The sequence below is a fragment of the Triturus cristatus genome, chromosome 4_1 (assembly GCF_964204655.1).
Source record: "Triturus cristatus chromosome 4_1, aTriCri1.1, whole genome shotgun sequence".
Lineage (NCBI taxonomy): Eukaryota > Metazoa > Chordata > Amphibia > Caudata > Salamandridae > Triturus > Triturus cristatus.
The window spans coordinates 1234370304-1234389577 of NC_140585.1; the positions used below are offsets into that span (position 1 = coordinate 1234370304).

Sequence of the window (19274 nt, forward strand, 5' to 3'; positions counted from 1 at the left end):
CAGACCTCCCCCCCCTCTTTTTTGTGATGAAAGAACTATGCTATATCCTTGCCATCGCAGATAGCCTGGTTCAGGTTGATTCAGGCCTCCTCCAAGACCATGGGCAGCACTTATGCAACTTAGTCCCACACAGAAAGCATATATTGGCCCAAGAGGCATGCGGTGTTCATTGACCGCAGTGCATGGCTGGAGAAATAAAAAATCTTACCTAAGGTATCCAGCCTCTTTGATTCCCTATCCAGTGAAGTGGTAGGGAAAACGCACAAGGACTCACGTTGAGGTTGAGGCCTGCACCACCAGGCTCTCAGGGGTGGGGTGTGCAGTGAGGGAAGCTGGGATCTCAAGAGTGGGACGGTGGTGATGTGCAATCATGCTGTACACTGAAGTGCCATGCAGTGATTGGCACAGACCCCAAACAGGACATCAGAGAGGGCTTCATAGAAGGGCAGAAGGGGTTCTATGTGGGATATCCCTGACTGAAGCACCACAGTCAAGACATTGGTCTAGACTTTCACAGTGGGTAGCTGGAGGTCGAGGACCTCAGTTGCCCTCCTCACCACCTCAGCAGTGTGGTCAGATAGGGAAATCCCAGCTGCCATGTGTACATCTCAAGTGGGCAATTGCAAATATGCACATAATAAAAGCAAATAAAGTGAAAAGGAGTCAAATATAATGAAGAGATTATTGTAAATAAAAGATAGTGCATCTCAAGGTAAAGCTGGGGGTTGTAGGTTGCACATATGGACATTCACTGATGGAAATTGTTAGTAAGAGGTGTGGCGCAGAGGCCAGGGTGCCTGACTCCAAACCATGGGGTTCACGGTTCGATCCCAGGCGCCGGCGGCAGGTCAGCCCAGCACCATGTGACTCTGGGCAATAGCTCGCTTAATCTTCCCGAGGGTCCCCAGCGCCGGGCAACCACTTTGGAGGTAGCTGTGCGCTTTGCAAATTCAAGGTTATTAGTATTATTATTAATGTCACCAACGCAAGCCATTAAGCTTAAATTCCTAGAGGCTTGCAGTTTTGCAAATATAATAACATAACGTGTGCAGTGGCACTAATTCCGCCCAAGTGGGCTCTCAAAATACATGTGCAAAAATCATATTTACACACACTTGTGAACTATTTGTATCCGAGCATACATAACAGTGGATAAATATAATATATTCTATTACCACAGTAGATAGTTCCCGGAAATCTAGGTCCATCACATAAGTATCTTAAGACCATTTGGAACACCCTCATATATACATGACTACTTTGCCTCTCAACAGGAACAGTACATTCCTTTATCACCAAATACCCAGTTCATAGCAGCAAAGCCTCTTAGCTAGGATACATGTATTCCTCCAGGCCACAAGGGGCCTCCCCAGATATTGTGTGTGTGCGCAAGTGAGAGTGCGTTTGTGTATGCATGCTTGTGTGTTCACGCTTTTATATGCCAGCATAAAACACCTCAACTCTATTAGCTTGTGAAGAGTTCTGGCTTTGAAACAAGTAATGAAGAGACTCCTTCCAGCTATATCTCACGCCCAGCTCTCAAGATGACAGATCTCAAATGGAGATTTCACGTCAGTCCCGGGTTTTTAATTCTTATCTCTTTGTATTCTGCTACATTAAGTTTTGCTTTTCTTCGACTGCAACAGATGTATTTTTGAGTGGTAGGAGTTAAAAGGTCAAGCATATATGAACATCTTACATATCCTATTTATTTGTGGTTCCCAACTTGCCAGTATTTTACGAGCCGGCCACTGTTTTGTATGTTATGGTCAACAAAAACACTGGAAAAATTGTTAACATCTGGTATTATTTTCTGTTTAAATATTACCTTTAAACACAAAATATATGAATATATTATTTTAAATGGAACTTAGAGCCTGTCCAAACCATTTATCAATTAGTTTAGCCGCAAATACAGGAAGAAATGCAGTGCACAGAAAAAAATTCCGCAGGGTGTTACTCAAGGACCATCTCCTGGTCCCTTCGAAATCTCACAACATTAACTATGTATCAGTATTTTCTGTGAGAAAGGTGTTAGTAATTCTTAGCATATTGTGGAAACACATGGGATAGTTATGGTAATTCTTGGCACACTGGGGCTATCCACCCAAGTCATGATGGCTCCCAATGCCACCCCTGATAATACTGCTGGCCTATCATAGTAGTGATAACTCATGACATATTAGGACATTAGTGGCATTCGATTTTGATTATTCATGTGATGCATTAGTATATAAGAGTAAAGATGGAAATGATACATTTCTAGTCGGGTACAGCGCATGTATGCATGTATTTACCCCCCCCCCCCCCAAAAAAAATTCCATTTAAAGGTGACAGTATTAAAACAAATGTTACGCTTTCGTATGAGGAAATTATATTTATAGTTCCAAAAGAAAAAATGTGAATCTGATAGAAAAATGTGTGCTATTTCCCGTTGGATTTCCAAATACGGCTTTAAAACTCTTAGTTGAGCAGTAATCGGTACAAATTGTCTGAGCACTGCTTTATGCACCTGTAAAATCTAATCAGCTCTATTATTTACTACCTGATATGGCAAGCTCTTTGTATTTTTTTTCCACCCAGCCCCTTTCAAGGACATTCTCAGTTACATATGATGCAAAATCGAAATGGGAGGGAAAGAATGGAAAAATAAAATACAGAATTCAAGATTGATGCCCCAGCAAATTATAACCTACATAAATTTTCACTTTCAGAAAAAACTGTTAGACTTCAGGCTTTTTAGACACTTTTAGGGAAATGGTGTTTAACTATTTTGTTTCCTTAGCTGACACCATGAAAATACTAGATTTCATGGATGCCCTGTAAGAGCCTATGTTTTTTGCAAATATGTGAAAACAAAATACATATTGGAATGCACTATTTGGCTCAATTTTTCACAATCTTGTCCGGTAGAAACATTAAATCTGCCTTGAGGCAGTCATGCTCAATCACTTTATGAGCTGAAATTCGGGATATGTGCCACTGTCTTCAGCACCTCGTTATTCCAGTTGTGAAACCCATACACAGCTTTGCAAATGCACTTCAAAACAGCACTCAAAGTTACCAGCTATGCCAATTGAGGGGACCAACAACACAGCTCTGTCAAGTACCTGCTTTTCCATCGCTGTTAGAGATACATAGCTTTGCTAATACACCACTGTCTTGACCTCAACGTCACCTGCTATTCTAGGTTTGGAGCCCACACAAAGAATCAAAAAGGCACTTCAATCAAGGCTTAAATATATCCAGATATACTGGTATGGGGACACACTAGCAATTTTGCAAATGCACCTCAACTCTGACTGCAACATGGCCTGCTACAGCAATACTGACACTCTGAGTGATGAACAAGTTACTTACATATGGTAATACGCTTTCTGGTGGATACTCTATCTAACCATAGATTCCTCATCTTTAGAATATCCCACAGGTGCCAGACTGGACCTGGAAACCTTTGATAGCAGTCCTACCCCGTGCTACTAGATTGCACCATGAGGCTCTGGTTACAATTCTTTCTCCCACGGAAGTGTCTGAGCTATGACGCACTTAAGCGCCACCCCTGAGTACACCGTCATTTTCTTCCTGACACTTTCTGTGCCCTCAATCCACAGAACATGTTTTAGTACAAGTGTGCAGACCTCTAATTTGAGCCAGTGCGGAGCTCCAGAAGCACATTCCAATGCGAAGAAAGAAAGGAACCCACGTCGGCCTGCAGTAGTGACACTTATATGTAGCTCCACTCTGTCACTTACAGGGTGGCACAAAGTCTACTATAAGCCGCACCACGCAACAGAGGCGCACGGGAGCCTTGTTATGAAAAGTTTCCAGATCCTGTCTGGCCGCTGAGGAATATTATCAAGGTAAGAAATAGGTGTTTAGAATTATCCATCAGAAGTATGTGGCTTATGAATTAAAAACTTGCCCCCCCCCTCGTCATTTTAAATAGCAGAAAAAAACAAAAAACACTATATGTATCTGACAACTCCACCCCACAGCTTTGTAACATCCTATTTTAAGGGCATTTTCAAATGTTACGCAATGTATTTGTACAACAACATTCTGGGTTTTCCGGTCAGTTGTGTCACCATGGCATATGTCTGCGCAAGTCATGATGAGAAGATACACAACACCCTGGCGTCCCTGTGTCAGGTTTAGCATACCAAGGCATATTATTCTCTCCGCAAAGGCGGGAAAGGTAGGGAAAACATGGGAATCGGTGGAACGGAGGCACAGTAAAGTAAATAGACCCATGAAAGCAAGACTAGACCAGTCAACAACAGAATTACAAACAACAAAATGTAGTAGTATGATTGATTGATTGGCTAGACTATTAGCCATTAGCCATGGAGCGGCCAGGCTGACATCACAAACTGCTTTCAAATATATGGAAGGAGCAGAATGCAGACAGGCAGCTTAGAAGCTCTCTAAAATGTGTCACAGAATCATCATAGGTACTGAACAGGGAGTGATAAAACTTATAGAAAGTCACATTTGGAATGGAATGGCTGGAACAATCATGAGTGGGCGAAGCCTATTCAGGTTTACTAAACAAATACCTGAGAGAAACTGCTGCCTCTTATGCAGGCAGTGTGCGGGAATAATTAACAATATGGCTACTGGTGCAAAATGATGAGCCACCATATCATATGCTTACAACCATTTCCACATCCTTTTTCATCAACCACCCCTGGAAGGAGTATCAGTAACGTCTTGGAACAGTCTGCCCTGATTCAGCAAGCAACACAAACTAATCAACAGTCAAGGTGAATCATAACATCACAGGATCAAGTAAGCAGAATATTGTTACATTTTGCCATTCTGATGCAGGATAAATCTACAGACATTCATAAATAAGAATTCTTTAGAAAGAGGTTTAGCTTTCTGCACCATAGCTTACTTAGAGAAAAAAATCAAACCGAATTTTCAAGGAATGAAACTCCTTTAATATAGCAATGCCTCGTCTTTGAATATATCTGTGTACCCTGGCTATTGACAAGTATGACTTACAGCAGTAAAAACTGAATCCATCAATGATTTCCAAAACTTTAGATGAACGTTCAGAAAAATGCATTATATATGGAATGTTTTACAGTCGTTTAAAATTCATAAAAGTTCAAAGTATATGTTGGGGATGGAACTAAAAAACTATCTTACGAGTGGAAGTGAGCTTGCTCACAAACATAATAATGAATATTAGAAGTTTAAGCAAATCAATCTTTGTATTTCACTTTCTGAAAAGATGGCTGCAAATGAAGTTAACATATCTCTCTCCCATCACAACACATTCGTGCTTGCCAAATATGGATATCATTAAGTTTTAGTAATTATGTTTGCTTGCTTTTCTATGTCTGACCCGTACAGCCATGTTTATGATCAACAATTTGCAGCATCCTAGATATGAACACACATGTCTGGAAATGGGGTTTGCAGAGGAGCAGAAAGTAATAAGTAAGTCTGCATTGATGGTAATGCTACCTAACGTATAAAAAGAACTCACATTTTTTAATTGTTCTTTCCCAAAGCACAAGCATTAACCAAGTGTCTGCCCAACACCACCTTCTTACCCAGGCTCCTACAGCTCTCGCCATCAGCTTCCAAAACCCAGTCTGGATAGCAGGAGCACTTGACGCTGTACTTCTCTTGCTCACACCGCTGGCTGCACTTCAGGTGCTTGGCGCAGTAGCTCTGGATTTGGCAGGTCTTGTTGTCAGCACCCAGCTCCATGCCAAGCGGGCAAGAACAGACCATCCCTTCCCCAGGAACAGCTGAGCAGTTGTGGCTGCAGCCACCGCCATTCAGCAGGCACTCATCTGTGAAGAGACAGTGGACAGTCAAAGATCGAACACCATTGATTTGTGCATTTTATTTACATATATTCTTTTTGTGTGCACTAGCTACTGAGACATCAGGACAGGCCGAAGAGTAAGAGCCTCATAGAAAACAGTGAGGTCGGATACGGCTGAATAAAAGTGATTGCCACGAGGGTAATTGGGAGAGAAGAGAAGGCTGTAGTCTGCCCAGATTTTGCATACTTGCCAATAGTCTGATCATTTTAATGCAACTAATTAGCATATTGGTGACCCCACAAGAAACAGCTTCGCATTACCTTAACCCAACAATTACATCACAAAATAAATCACAAAGTTGAGATCCAGATCCACAGACAATACTGTATGATTTCTGATCCAGGTTGACAGTATGAGATATAGTGGCACGACATATATAAATGAGACCTGATTGCAATCACCATCTTTTAATCTTAATAAGGTAGTTTTAGCAATTCCAGTAGCAGCTAGGAGGCATGATTTTCAATAAAACACTGCAGCTTTCATGGGGCTGTTGGTAATCCTACACCTGCCACGGGAGGTATATTTTCTTTGTAAAATCGCAAAGCACTAAGATGGCTCTGAGAACTATGTAAGCTTTTAAGTTCCAGAAACCAGCAGCCCACTTTATGAATCAGCCACAGAAAACCAAGAAATCTGGACTGGGAACGGCGGAAGTAACAGGATGCTACAGGTTAATGGGAAACATGTTGGTTGCACTAGGGTGCTGCTGGCTCTAATTCAAGTCCATTAGAATTAGAGTGTAGGGGACTCCAGGCATGTAAGCAGTAGGACATTCAACTGGTCCACATGACTTCATTTGATGAGATTCATAGAGGATCATAATAACCCTCTAAAATGTAGAAAATCATGGCTGCTCCTTCTTCCAAGAGAACTACCTACAAAGTGAGCAACTACACTGAAAGTCTTGCATGCCAGAGTTTTCACCTCTACCTCAAGGGCTAGACCACCGATTCCATTTGTTTCTTCACACATCTTCCTCTTGTATTCGAGTGTTCTAGCAAGCCCTCCCTTCTTTTATCCCCTATTTCACTGCCCTTCTTACTTTAAGTGAACCTCTGCCAAAATGAATGCCACATTTACCTATTCAATACTAACTATTGCCTTCCACTGAAGTCATAAGAATGAACTAAACGAATGCTTTGTGATTTGCATGTCCTGAGATCCCTGCGTTGCGTCTCTTTTGTGTTTCTCTCCCACAGGACAACAACACTCCATCAAACAGGCCCTAGAAAATGAAACAACTTGTCACACCAATAGTCCTCAACAGACAACTCATAAGATCATCAAGCGCAGAACATTCCTCCAACACCTATAGTTGGCTAAGCGGTTGCCCCCTCAATGACATAAAACATTTAGATCAAGTTTCACTTTTCACTCTTGGCCTTGCAGTATACATTACACACAACTTGTGCCACAATCATGCACACAAAACGGCTCCAAACCACCCAGTTTGCTAAGCATTTAACACTTCAATGGCACATCTAGATCAGGTTATACTTGCACTTCGCCAACAGTACACATTAGATACACCCCCTACCACCTTTAGCGGTCAACATGGCTGAGCACTCACCACCACAATGTTGCACGTTAACCATCCTTAAAAAATGAATCACAACCACATAGAATGACATTATAGCAAAATGATGGGAAAAGAGGTCTTGAAAACTTCACAACTTGATTGTAAGCAATGGAAAGATCGATCTAAGGAAATGCCTATTTTTGTATTGTCACCCCCAAGTGTTTGGACTGATGCTGTGGGTTTTTCGACTCAAAAGTGCACTGAGGTCTGCTAAACCGACCTCAGAGTCAGTGCACTGACCCCAAAATGTGTATGTCGAGTTTACTTTTACTAGATTGGCATAATCCAATTGTAAGCTCCTAATATATGGTACCCAGGACAGGTAAATTAGTGGGTCACCTCAGGAATTACAGCACTTGTCGTGCCCCCTGAGTGTGACCCATGTAAAACCTATCTTCAAGTCCATCATTTCAGGCTGGACAAGCAAATGTCAACAGCTAGCCCGGCCTTGCCACTGCCAACAGTCACCCACACCTCTGATTCACATAGGGCTTTTGAAGAGCTCCTTCTGTTTTAGGAGTCGTATCCAAACCACATTAGGTTGCTGCGGTGTGAAGAGGGACTCTATGATGAAGCATGACCCCTAAGGGTGGGTGAGAGTTCTCATCAGTCTTTTTACCATGTCAGAGACATCACCCTTTTGTCTTATCAGTGGACAGACCCGGGTATTTTTTTTTATTTGGAATCGATTTTGGGAGTGTATACTCGCTGGTCTGTAACTACTCCTTGGCCTTCTTTGTGTTTGTTACTTGTTGATTTTACGAAAGCCGGGCAAGTGACAGAAGGGTGGGGTGAAATTCTAGACCGCTGTGGGCGATGTTGGACAGTATCTACTGATAAGAAGTTCTGAACTGTAAATTAGTATGGCATAATTCCAGTATTCCCTTGACAGGTCTTGGTGGTCTGGGAGAAATTAAAGAAAGGTCACTGTTGGTGACAAAGGTGCCTCTGTCTTGGGCACCTCTGCCAAAGCTGAAGCTGTTGTCATGAACAATTCCTCTGGAGCACTGTCCATGCTTGCCTGACTACTGCCCCTCTTTAAGGGACTTGCTGCTGCTAGTGTTATCTGGATTTACTAGGCTGGTTCTTTGGTGAAGGGCACGCCTGCATCCTACAGAACAGTGCCTTCTGCTGCTGAAAGACTCCAAGGCTTCAGTGACTTTGTTTTTTATCTTCTAAAGCATCTCATTCACTTTTGTTCCAAAAAGGTACTGTCCATAGAAAGGTCGGCTCATGAATTGTTGCTGAACATTTGTTCAGAAGCCTGAAATTCCAAGCCAAACACAGTCATAAAAGGCAACTCATGTTCACTTGGCTTACTGAACTATTTCCTGTGCTCTTTCTGTATGCTTCAGTGAAAGGTTGCATTATGTCCTCCCACTGGTCCCAATTATAACAAGAATGGCCATGGAATTCAACAAATGCTACTGCATTGCTCTCCGCATTCTAAGTGGCATCAATTTTCGAGCTCTCCATGGCATGCGGTGGAGAGGGGGTCCCTTAACCGTACTCTTTTCCAGGTGATGCTGACAACCAATGAATTAGCATGGAAATAACTGAGGCTGGAGCGAAGTACATGCTTCAATTTCTTTTCAAACCTTGGTGCTACCACACTCACTTTGAGAGGCTCTTTAAAGTTAACACAGTCTTGGGCATAGGCAAGAACTGAGTACGCCTAACTGCTTTTAAAGGGACTCTATGATAAACTCATTCTCATCGTCTTTCACTTGCTGCTGAACTATTTGATGTGCTACTGTTCCTGCTTTAACTGAGTGTTATCTAGAGGTGTTAAGTGGAGAAGCCTTGACTGGGCGTGATTTCAGAGAAGTGATCAAGAACATTCACCATGTTGTAATGCCAAGTGTTTTCTTGTTGTTCTGTTGGCCTCGATCATGATATGGAGGCAGTAGATCGAGAGGGGTCCAAGTAGACAAAGTGTGGTGGGGAGAGCAGCAGTGGTGGTAGTGGTGCTGGTGGGCTTGGCTCTACTTGTTTGTTTTCTGGAATAGGGAAGAGCCCTATTTCTTCTAAAATGGCCACCTCGAGAGAGTGCTTGCACCTCTTGTGAAGTGATCGTGCTTATTTAGCAGGGCAAGCGATGATAGGACATGTGTCTGAGTCAATATAGATTGTCCTTTTCTGTGGGTATGGCGTTTTAAACTCTACAGTGTCTTCCTGCTGCAACTATTGGCCATATGGAGTTTAGTTTTTTTATGGCTTCAAATCGGACTTCGATGCTGAAGGTCTTTTGAATTCCTCTTGGTTCCAAAGCTACAGTTCACAGCCTCAAATATCCTCCAGTGCAGAGAGCGTCTTTTGGTGCTAAACGGTCTTGATCACAGTAGGCTTTGAAAGTTTTAGTTCGCTGCACAGCAGTAATGGAGCACTCAAAAAACGTTTGAATCAGATGGAGAAAAAAAACAATCGGAGGTGAAGTCTGTATCCTGATTTATTGTGGCTTTCAGGAAAGGCACTATGAGCCACCTCGAAACAAAAACAACTTGAACCGGGCACAGCCCAACACTAAATGGCAGAAGTGTGCAGAGCAAGTCATCTGCACCTACACATGCTGAAAAGACTGTAAAACAGTGCCCTGGATACAAGTGCCATACAATGTACCCCCATGCCCTGTATTGGTGGTTCTTTTTAAGAGGAGAACCTATCCATTAAGAGTGAGGCGTAATAACAAAATTTTGGTAACATCACAAAGTGATGGGCTGAAGACAGTTACACTGTTACTGCCACATAAATCTGAATTTCAACATATACAAGGCTGCTACCTCATTTGCATGGGGACACCCACCACCATCAAAGTGACTATTTCCACTGAAATAAACCAGTACAGCCCACGGTACAGTATGAATGACCAACATATCGACACAAAAGTTGCAGACATATTCGCAATATAGAGGTGTGGAAGTAATAAACTAGCAAATGATGCATGTTCAACATCAAAAGAACCAAAACTTTAAAAGGCACACAGATAATTTGCTACAGTTTTAGTCATAAATGCCCAAAGTGGGACTTATCCAACAACAAGAAGTAATGCACATGCATGGCATAACAGCAGGGCCATGCTAGATCACTCACACACAGCCCAAGGTCAAGGCACAATCAGCAGCTGTGCTGAAACCTACTAAACCCAGCCAACTGATACTGCAGATTTCTGCTCATCTACTCTAATCCACATTACCTAATAATTGATCATGTTTATTAATATAAATGTTTTCTAAAGCTCCGGTTACAAAACAACAAGTGTACGCTACACAATTAAACAAGTGATACAATTAAAATGAGTGGAATTCAATTCTCTGTGAAATGGACAATAAGAATTCATTACTTATTTGACATAGCCAGCAATGACTGCTTTATAGATGTACTGACCAGCTTAGGTATCAGGAGTGGTATTATATGGTATGGTGAATGTTATAGGATTCACTCTTAGGCTGTGGGTGAGTGGCTTCATTCATCATATACTTCAGATAACAGACAACAGCTCTGTCTGTGTTTAATAGTGTAAACACGAGAGCTCAATTAAAAAAAAAAATAAAAAAAATAATCGGTCTTGAGTTGTTGGATGGTTAGAAGGCACGCAACAAATCTAAATATACAATAGGTAGCCTAAGCAAATAATGATGGCAAACCTTGTTTCTATCCTAGAGATTTTACTATTATTATTATTACTATTAGCAATCTGTAAAATGCAAACATTCTCCTGACCAGTATCATGGCGCTATCAAACCACCAAACGGAAGGCACTGTGGATTACATCCTCTACTTGGGGAAGAGCCACGTTTTTAGGTTCTTCCTGAAACTCAACAGATTTCCATTAGCTCTGACAGCTGGCAGCAGTGCAGTTCACCACCTGACCTTGAACCACCAGAGAGCAGCAGAGAGTCGTAGAGAACCGTAGCAGTGTCACGGAAAACTAACGGAGCAGCGGCGGCCGCAAACGCTGTGCCGCGGTGCTATTGAAGCTATTGGAAGACGCCAGGACCTCAGGGGGAGCAGCGCCTGTCAGGGGGGGCCTGGCCTCTCTTGACGGTCCCCAGAGCACCTTCGGTGTACTTTCAGAGCCTGCGGAGCCTGCGGTCCGCTGCTGCGAGATTCACCCCACCTACTGCCTGCGTCTGCGAACCCACCTTCAGGACCCTTGCGCCTCCCTGGCTGACTCCCGCACCCGATTCGGTCTCTCCAGAGTGCTCGCAGCCAGCGGCAGGGTGCAAGCAGTTTTGTCCTGGTAGAGAGCCCGGTAAAAAGACTGGGAAGAGAAAGGACACCGGTGGGAGAGGTGTAGGCTGAGTGAACTGCTGACCTAACACAAGTTCCCCCACCTCTCAGTTTGATTGTCAGGTCGGAGGAAAAGACAGGACAGACCGGAGGAAAAGGACCCGAATTGACCCTGAACTGCTCGAACTGCCCTCGACTGCCCTCAACCCGAATTGACCCCCGGAGCTGCAGCCCTTCACATCCGCGACCAGCGGCCCGAGTAGTGCGGGGCCACCGGCTGTGGGCTGCCTCGGAGACGCTCTGGGTTCAAACCGGACAGCCTGCTTGGGAACTCTCGGCGAGCTAACAGCCAGCTGCCTCAGGTTAGGCTGAGGGGGCTCGCCGGGTCAAAACCGCGGGGCAAAACGAGCAGCAACAGCAGCAGAACTTGCCTCGCTTGGCTACACACAAGATACAAAAGTAGATACACGGAGACAGAAGCGCAGACAGAAGCGGTCAGCGATAGTCTTGCGAGTCCGAGCAACCGCTCTAGACTTTTCAGCCCGCCTGCCCAGACCGCTCATCTCTCCTTACTTCACCCTGCCTCGCCACGCCTCACCCATCTGCATCTTGTGGTGAGAGCAGCGAGACAACAAAGTGCGGTGGACCCTCCGACCCTCCCCCCCAGACCTACAGACCAACTGACAAAGGACTGTGATTAGGGGGCTCTAACTCAGCAATCTCAGCAAACCAAAGTAAAACCCCCCGTCCAAGTTTGGCCAGTGCCGGAACGCACCAACCACGGCACCGCCAACTGAGTTGTCAGCCGTGTAGAGGTACAGAGGAGCAGAGGAGTGGAGAGGAGAAGAGAAGGTACCTCCAGAACCCCAAGAGGACGGAGGCTCACCAGACGGCGCCAACCAGCCAGGACAACAGGCTTAGCCCCCGTTGCCTAAACCGGTGAGAAACTTTAGCTGCTATTATTATTATTGTTAAATCTACATGTGGAAACAGTAATAAGATCAATAATAAGAACAACAGAAATAACAAGATAACTATAAGAGTGGGCAACGGAGGAGGGCCTGGGCCACGGCTAAGCGTAGACCTTAGGCGCTGACTTTACTGGACGCTAGAAAATTGGCATGCAAACAAGCTAAACTAAGGCCAGGATCAATTGGCCAAGATTAACACAGCCCGCTCCCCAGCTAATATAGTGCTCATCGGATTTTAATCCAAAAGCCCACAACAGGGATAAACATGAGATCCGGTAGGACAAGAAAAGACTTACCTAGCACCAAACCAGCACAAAAAGCAAAAAAAACAACAAAAAGGAAAAAAACGCTAGACAATGGAAATTACGAATGTTGCCCTGAGGTTTTTGTCAATGACGAATCGCACATCCAGAAAGCAAAAAACGCAAAGCTAGAGACAACCAGAAACTCTATACTACATTTAAATCCAAGCGATATAACAACTTTACCGGAAGATCAGATAGCCAACTGGAATCCAGGTCAAACCCCCCCCAAAACCTATTCAAAGTTAGCTACGCCATCGCTAAACGAAACGCTAAAGCTAAATACAGCAACTACTTACCCGTCCTCCCATACGGTTGGCCCACGCCTAAACCCTGGAAACAAGAGCTTAATAAACATAGAGGACTCCCCCAAACAAAAGAACTTGTATTCTTTCCAACCCAAGATCTTCACCAAGTTTGCGTTTCTGAAAGATCCAGCATCCATAATATTCTCTAAGACAAGTGACATTAAAGGCTTGCAAACACCCTTACACCCAAGTAACTTTAAACCAAATTCTACTTCTGAAGTCGAAATAAAATTAAACCCAAAGCAAACAGTGGTACAAATCCACTCAACGGACTCACAAAACATCAACTCAAAACTACAAACAGAACCTGAACAAAAGAAACCAGATAACAGGCACTTACATAACGCATTGCCTACAAAAGAACGTGATCTAGTAAACCTTGATAATTTAGAAAGGGCAAAAGACTCAAACTCAGGTCTAGTAGAAGCAACAGAAGTCCGCACTCCACCCGGTAACGCGGAAATAGCGGTCCTCGCCACTAAAATCGATAAAAACCAAAAGCAAATACAATCTCACTGTTCCCTATTGCAACCAATAAACGGAAAACAAATCTTATTATCAACGCTAAAGCAAGATCCTCTAATAAATACAGCAATAACCAGACCTTATGAGCTCCCCACTAAACCAAAGGACCCTCACTCCCCGGAGCCTAAACCTACACGCAACTTACCATCACAACTGCCAAATGCCGACACAAGCATCAATCAGGCAAACGAACAGGTCCTTGAGTATCGACTCAACCAAACTTCGGAACAATCTCTTTTCTCACCTGCTAGCCCCCCCCCCCCTTTAGACAGCTTAATAATCAAAGAATGCAAAAATCAAACAACTGATGACTTTCGCCCTTTAGGGACTACCCAACTGCAATTTCCCAACAATCAACCACAACGACCGGCTGCTCAAGTACGTGAAGTACGACCAGATGGAAATGACTCAATTTTATGGCAGAGACATACGCAAACTAATAGAGACTGGCTCCAAAAAGATACAACACTCCCAGAGAAAGAGGAATGTGAAAGAGCCATAAAACCCTTATCGAGGACCAACCCGGCGACCACCCATAACTCGGACTGTGATATGTCCTTTTTAGCCTCCCAAGAATGGGAGGAACTAGTAGCCTCATATAACAACAAGCCCCAAAATAATACAACCAGAACAAAGGCAAAAGCCAGCGATAACTGTAAACAACCTAATGATGTACTCTGGGAAACAATTCTCTGCACTATGCAATACTCAACAGAAGCCTTAAAGTACCAGTCGCATAAAATGGACCTACAGCTGTCAGTTCTTCAAACCCTAGCAGAATTCACATCTGCTATTGACACAAAGCTGGCCGACCTAAATGGGTTAATCAGAAGAGGACAGGAAGCAGCACTCAACGATAAACTCTTTCGTCAAGACTGTTCCTGTGCCCCAATCATAGACAAACTCTCCATGCTACCGTCACTTCTCAGTGACATACTGTCTATAGCTGTCGTCAGATCCCAAGCTAGAGGAAGTCCAGCCTTACTCGCAAAGGAGAAAACAAATCCAACATCACAACATCTGGAGAGTTTATCTCCAACTGAGAGCCTATCACCAACTAAGCAGAACGAAATAGAGGAGTGCAGGGAATTGCAACCCCTTGAAGTCTCCCCTTTAGGGAAAGCGCCAACAAACGAACTGTCCCCAAGCAAGGAAAACACAGGAAAAAACATTGGTCGCAAAAACAAAAGGAAGGGGAGAAAAAAGAGGAACGTGCCTCCTGCCCAACCTCTGCTTACCTGGCTGTCAAAAGATCCTGGAGTAACGAAATCAAAAACAACATCTAATCAAAAATTAATTACGATCCACCCAGACGAAACCACCACAAGTAATCCTACTTTAACTGGAAAAATGTCGCAAAACGATATACAAGCTTGCTCCTATAAAAACCACCCAGGGGCAAGCATAATAGACAACGACAAGATCAACGAATGCTCCACACTGGAAAGATCTCTAATGCCTATAACCCAGGAGTCTTATGACAACAAGGAACCTTCAATCACGCAAATAAAGGTCCAAATACCAAATAAAGTAAATGAGTGCTCCCAAGACCAAGAGTCGATGGCAAGAACTCAAAATTACGAATCTTCGAAAACCCAAAACTCATCCCTACCCGGAGGCTTAGAAGACAAAGGGTTGTACCCCCAAAACAAATCTTTAAAAGAAAATGAAAAAAGCAGACTGGGTAACCCTGCACAAGACAGTTTCTCTCCACCCCAGGACAGACGCGCGGCCTCCCTTAACAAACACCAAATTGACGACTCCAACGAAGCAGAGGCCTCCGAAACGATTATTTTCATCCCCAAATATAAGTCGCGAGGCCGGATGGACATCCTAAACAGAGGGAATATACTACGCCTGCTGCAAGCTATTCCATACCTAACGACGATCCATAGCTCTGACCTACTGTCTGTTGAATTCTTATCAAATTACAACTCAACAAACACGGAAGCCTCCAAAACAACCTGGAAAACATCGGAGATAGCATCTAGAATTAGTAACGAAATTACAATATTTCAACACTGGGGGGTTGCATTAACAACAGTCCCCAAACCACAATACCCAACCCCATTCCTAAATTTAAGCAGTCCATGCCGCACAACGACGTCAATCCTAAGAGGCGCTAGAAGTTGCACTCCAATAGTCAACCAATTCGCCCCAAAGGTTTCTGCGGTCACGAATGAAAGGCAAGGCTTGCACCGGACCATTCTACTAACAAATTCAAACTGACAAAAGACATTGCCTACACTTCCCACCTACAAGGGCCCTTATGAAATTAAAATAATCACCTGGAACATTAATGGCCTAAATTCCAAGCAAAGTGATCCAGAATTCTTGAATTAACTCAAAACGTTTGATATTATCTTGCTTCAGGAGACCTGGGAGGACACACCTTTTGACCTCCCGGGATATATCTCATGTTACAAACCAGCAATAAAGAATACCAAATTTGGACGCCGATCGGGCGGCCTACTCCTTCTCTCCTCTATACTTAAACTCGGTGAGATGCACCAGTTAACAATCCAAATTACTTCCCCAAGTTGCATACTAGCCACAGTAATTAAAATGTCTCTTGACCAGACAACCCAAAAGATAATATTGATAAATATTTACCTCCACCCGAAAAACAAAATACAAGCATCAAAGGAAGTGGTTAAAGAAATATCAAGAATAATGGAAGAGGAAAACACCGACAAAGTCATCCTGGCAGGAGACTTTAATATGCACCTCCTAGGGACAACACAGGAAGACGACCTCTGCCTTGACCTAACTGGCATCTGGGGAGTCCCAAACCAAGGCATCCCTTTGGTAAATAAATCAACAAAGAGCTCAATACTCCTTCTGTCAGAACTTGAACATCTCAACCTGAGGGCAATCAATGGTCGCCACAAAGAAGACAACCCCCCAGCACCAACGTACCACTCACCTAAAGCATCAACGACGATTGATTATACCTTTACTACATTAACTATGTTCAACAAAATTGCATCGTTTCGAATAGGCAGTAGTACCCACAGCGATCATATGCCGCAAGAGATGGTACTTCACTCCACAGCTATATTACATCAGGAGGCTGAAACAGCCATTGTCCCTGTGGGAACATTAAACCTTCATCGTATTAGGTGCAATTCAACAAACATAGAAAATGTATCAGCACAGGCTAAAGACGCGCTGAAGGAAGCACAAGTCAATCTTGTTCACCCATTGGAAATATGGGAGACCTTCATTGTCTCTCTCAGAAAAAGACTTCTTGTAAATAAAAGCTCAAAAAAATACTCAAATGTACCGCCAAATTTGAAAAATATTAGTCCTGACTCAAAAAAAATTGAAAACAACAATAAATCACACACTTCGACAGATACGGAGACAACCTGGTAACCAAAACCTGCGAAACTCTCTACGTGATACTAAAGCCCTCCTAAAAAAGAGAAGCTGGCTAAGAAAAACAATAAAGAACAATGATTTCTGGGTCAAACTGATTTACGATGCGAAACAAAAAAACAGCGCTAAATTTTGGCAATCAATAAACAAATTGTAGCAACCACAGCATTGCGGAATTAATTCTAACATTTCCGAAGAGGCCTGGACAAACTTTCTTTTCAACCACTTCAACAATAACGACGAACCAATAAGCCGCCTCAAACATCAAGTTTTCGAGAGTAGCAACAAGGTCAAAAATCAACCAGCACCACCTGATAATTATATGAGAATAGCTCCAGACCAATACAAAGAGCATCCTAAAGAACCCTTAGCAGAACTGCCCACAAATGGAGAGAATACGGCCCAAGCCACCAAACTGATAATGACCCAAATAGCAAAGGGCCGACCATCAGGTGCCCCGGGCCCTAACGGGATACCTCCAATACTGTTCAAAAGTGATCCGGTTTTCTGGAGCAAAGCACTGGAGCCCATCTTTCAATATGCAGTTATAAATTCCACAATTCCAGATTCATGGAGAGGCTCAATAATAAGCCCAATCTACAAACAAGGGGCTAGGGCTGAACCAAAAAATTATCGCCTAATAACCCTGATTGATACAGAGGCCAAATATTTTGCAGGGCTCCTCCTAAAAGATATATCTACCTGGGCTGAAGAAAATAAGGTAATACCTATGACCCAAACTGGTTTCCGAAAAAGGCAAGGAACTATAACCAACATAATGGCACTGACCCTGCTCATGGACGCTGCCAAACAGGGAAAATACCCGCTTTTTCTATGTTTTATAGATTTTACAGCAGCCTTCGACCACGTTGATCGTACCAAGCTTTGGCAAAAACTCGACAACCAGGGCATTCCTCCCAATCTACTTTCCCAAATAAGGAATCTGCACACTAACACATGGGTTAAGATAAAACTTGCAAATGGTGGTAAAACATCAAGAAGAATTCCCACCTCAAAAGGACTCAAACAAGGACGCGTCTCAGCGCCCATGCTATTCAACTTGTTTCTTGCAGACCTACCAGAGATACTGAGCAATAGCGCAGGCCACGCACCCAAACTAGGAAACGTTCCTCTACCTTGCCTCTTTATACGCGGACGACTTGGTTTTGATAAGCAGGACCCCTGTTGGCCTTCAACACCTACTGAATGCCACCTTAAAATTTACAAAAGAAAACTCCTTAAAAATAAACTATAACAAAACAAAAACCATGGCGGTCAATTACCACAAGAGAAAAGACCTTAACTGGTTCCTAGAAGGTCATCGCCTGGATCAAGGCACCAGCTATAAATACTTAGGGGTCATACTGGATCAAAATAACTCAGGAAAACCACAAATAGAAGCCGTGCGGAGAAAGGGGGTAACATATTTAACAATTAAACCCCTTAAAAAGCTCTTGCCGGATATGTCACTCGATCCCTTGCTTAGGATTATGCAAGCAAAATTTCAGCCAACCATATTCTATGGGAGTGAAGCGCTGAAGGGAAAAGATGCCGCAACTCTTGATAACATAATATCTAAGGCATATCGCGCAATTTTCCACCTCCCTAGAACGGCCTCCCCTGCCCAAATTCGACTAGAATTCGGACTTCAAAAACAGTATTTAGAACGTATGGGAGCCTATGTGAAATGCTTGCATAAAATTAAACACGATGACAAGGGTACCCTGAATGAGCTACTCTGGACAGAACTTTCCTCTCCAAGAAAAACACCGGCAAACGAATACTTTCAAGAAGCGATTAAACAGCTGGGGTTATCAGAACTGTGGGAAATTCAGAATAACCATCAAGTTTTTAAAAAATCAGTCACAAAGGTAACCCGAACTCTATCTGCAATAGAGGATAAAAAAACCCTAGCTAACAGATCCCATGGCTGGATGGTCTTACACACCTACAATAAATGAACACCTCAACCCTACCTGAAAGTAGGCTTGAAAATTATTATAAAGGAAAAATTCCTCAGATTAAGACTGGGGGCAGGCCCCTTCAATCAATTCCTGCCTCCCTGGGAGAGAAAAGACGAAAACTAGCAATGCCGGCTATGCAGTAATGGTACAGAAGATGCAATCCAT

The 19274-nt window shown here is 43.3% G+C and overlaps 1 protein-coding gene across 2 annotated transcripts in view; it reads right to left on the reverse strand.

The window, feature by feature from the left end:
- Nucleotides 1–19274, reverse strand: part of LRP1 (LDL receptor related protein 1) — a 1298976-nt gene that overhangs the window by 880534 nt on the left and 399168 nt on the right. For both annotated transcript variants that reach the window (XM_085654639.1, XM_085654638.1), the window contains exon 23: nucleotides 5565–5810. In XM_085654639.1, the coding sequence (XP_085510765.1) occupies nucleotides 5565–5810 (246 nt within the window). The remainder of the gene's footprint in view (nucleotides 1–5564; nucleotides 5811–19274) is intronic.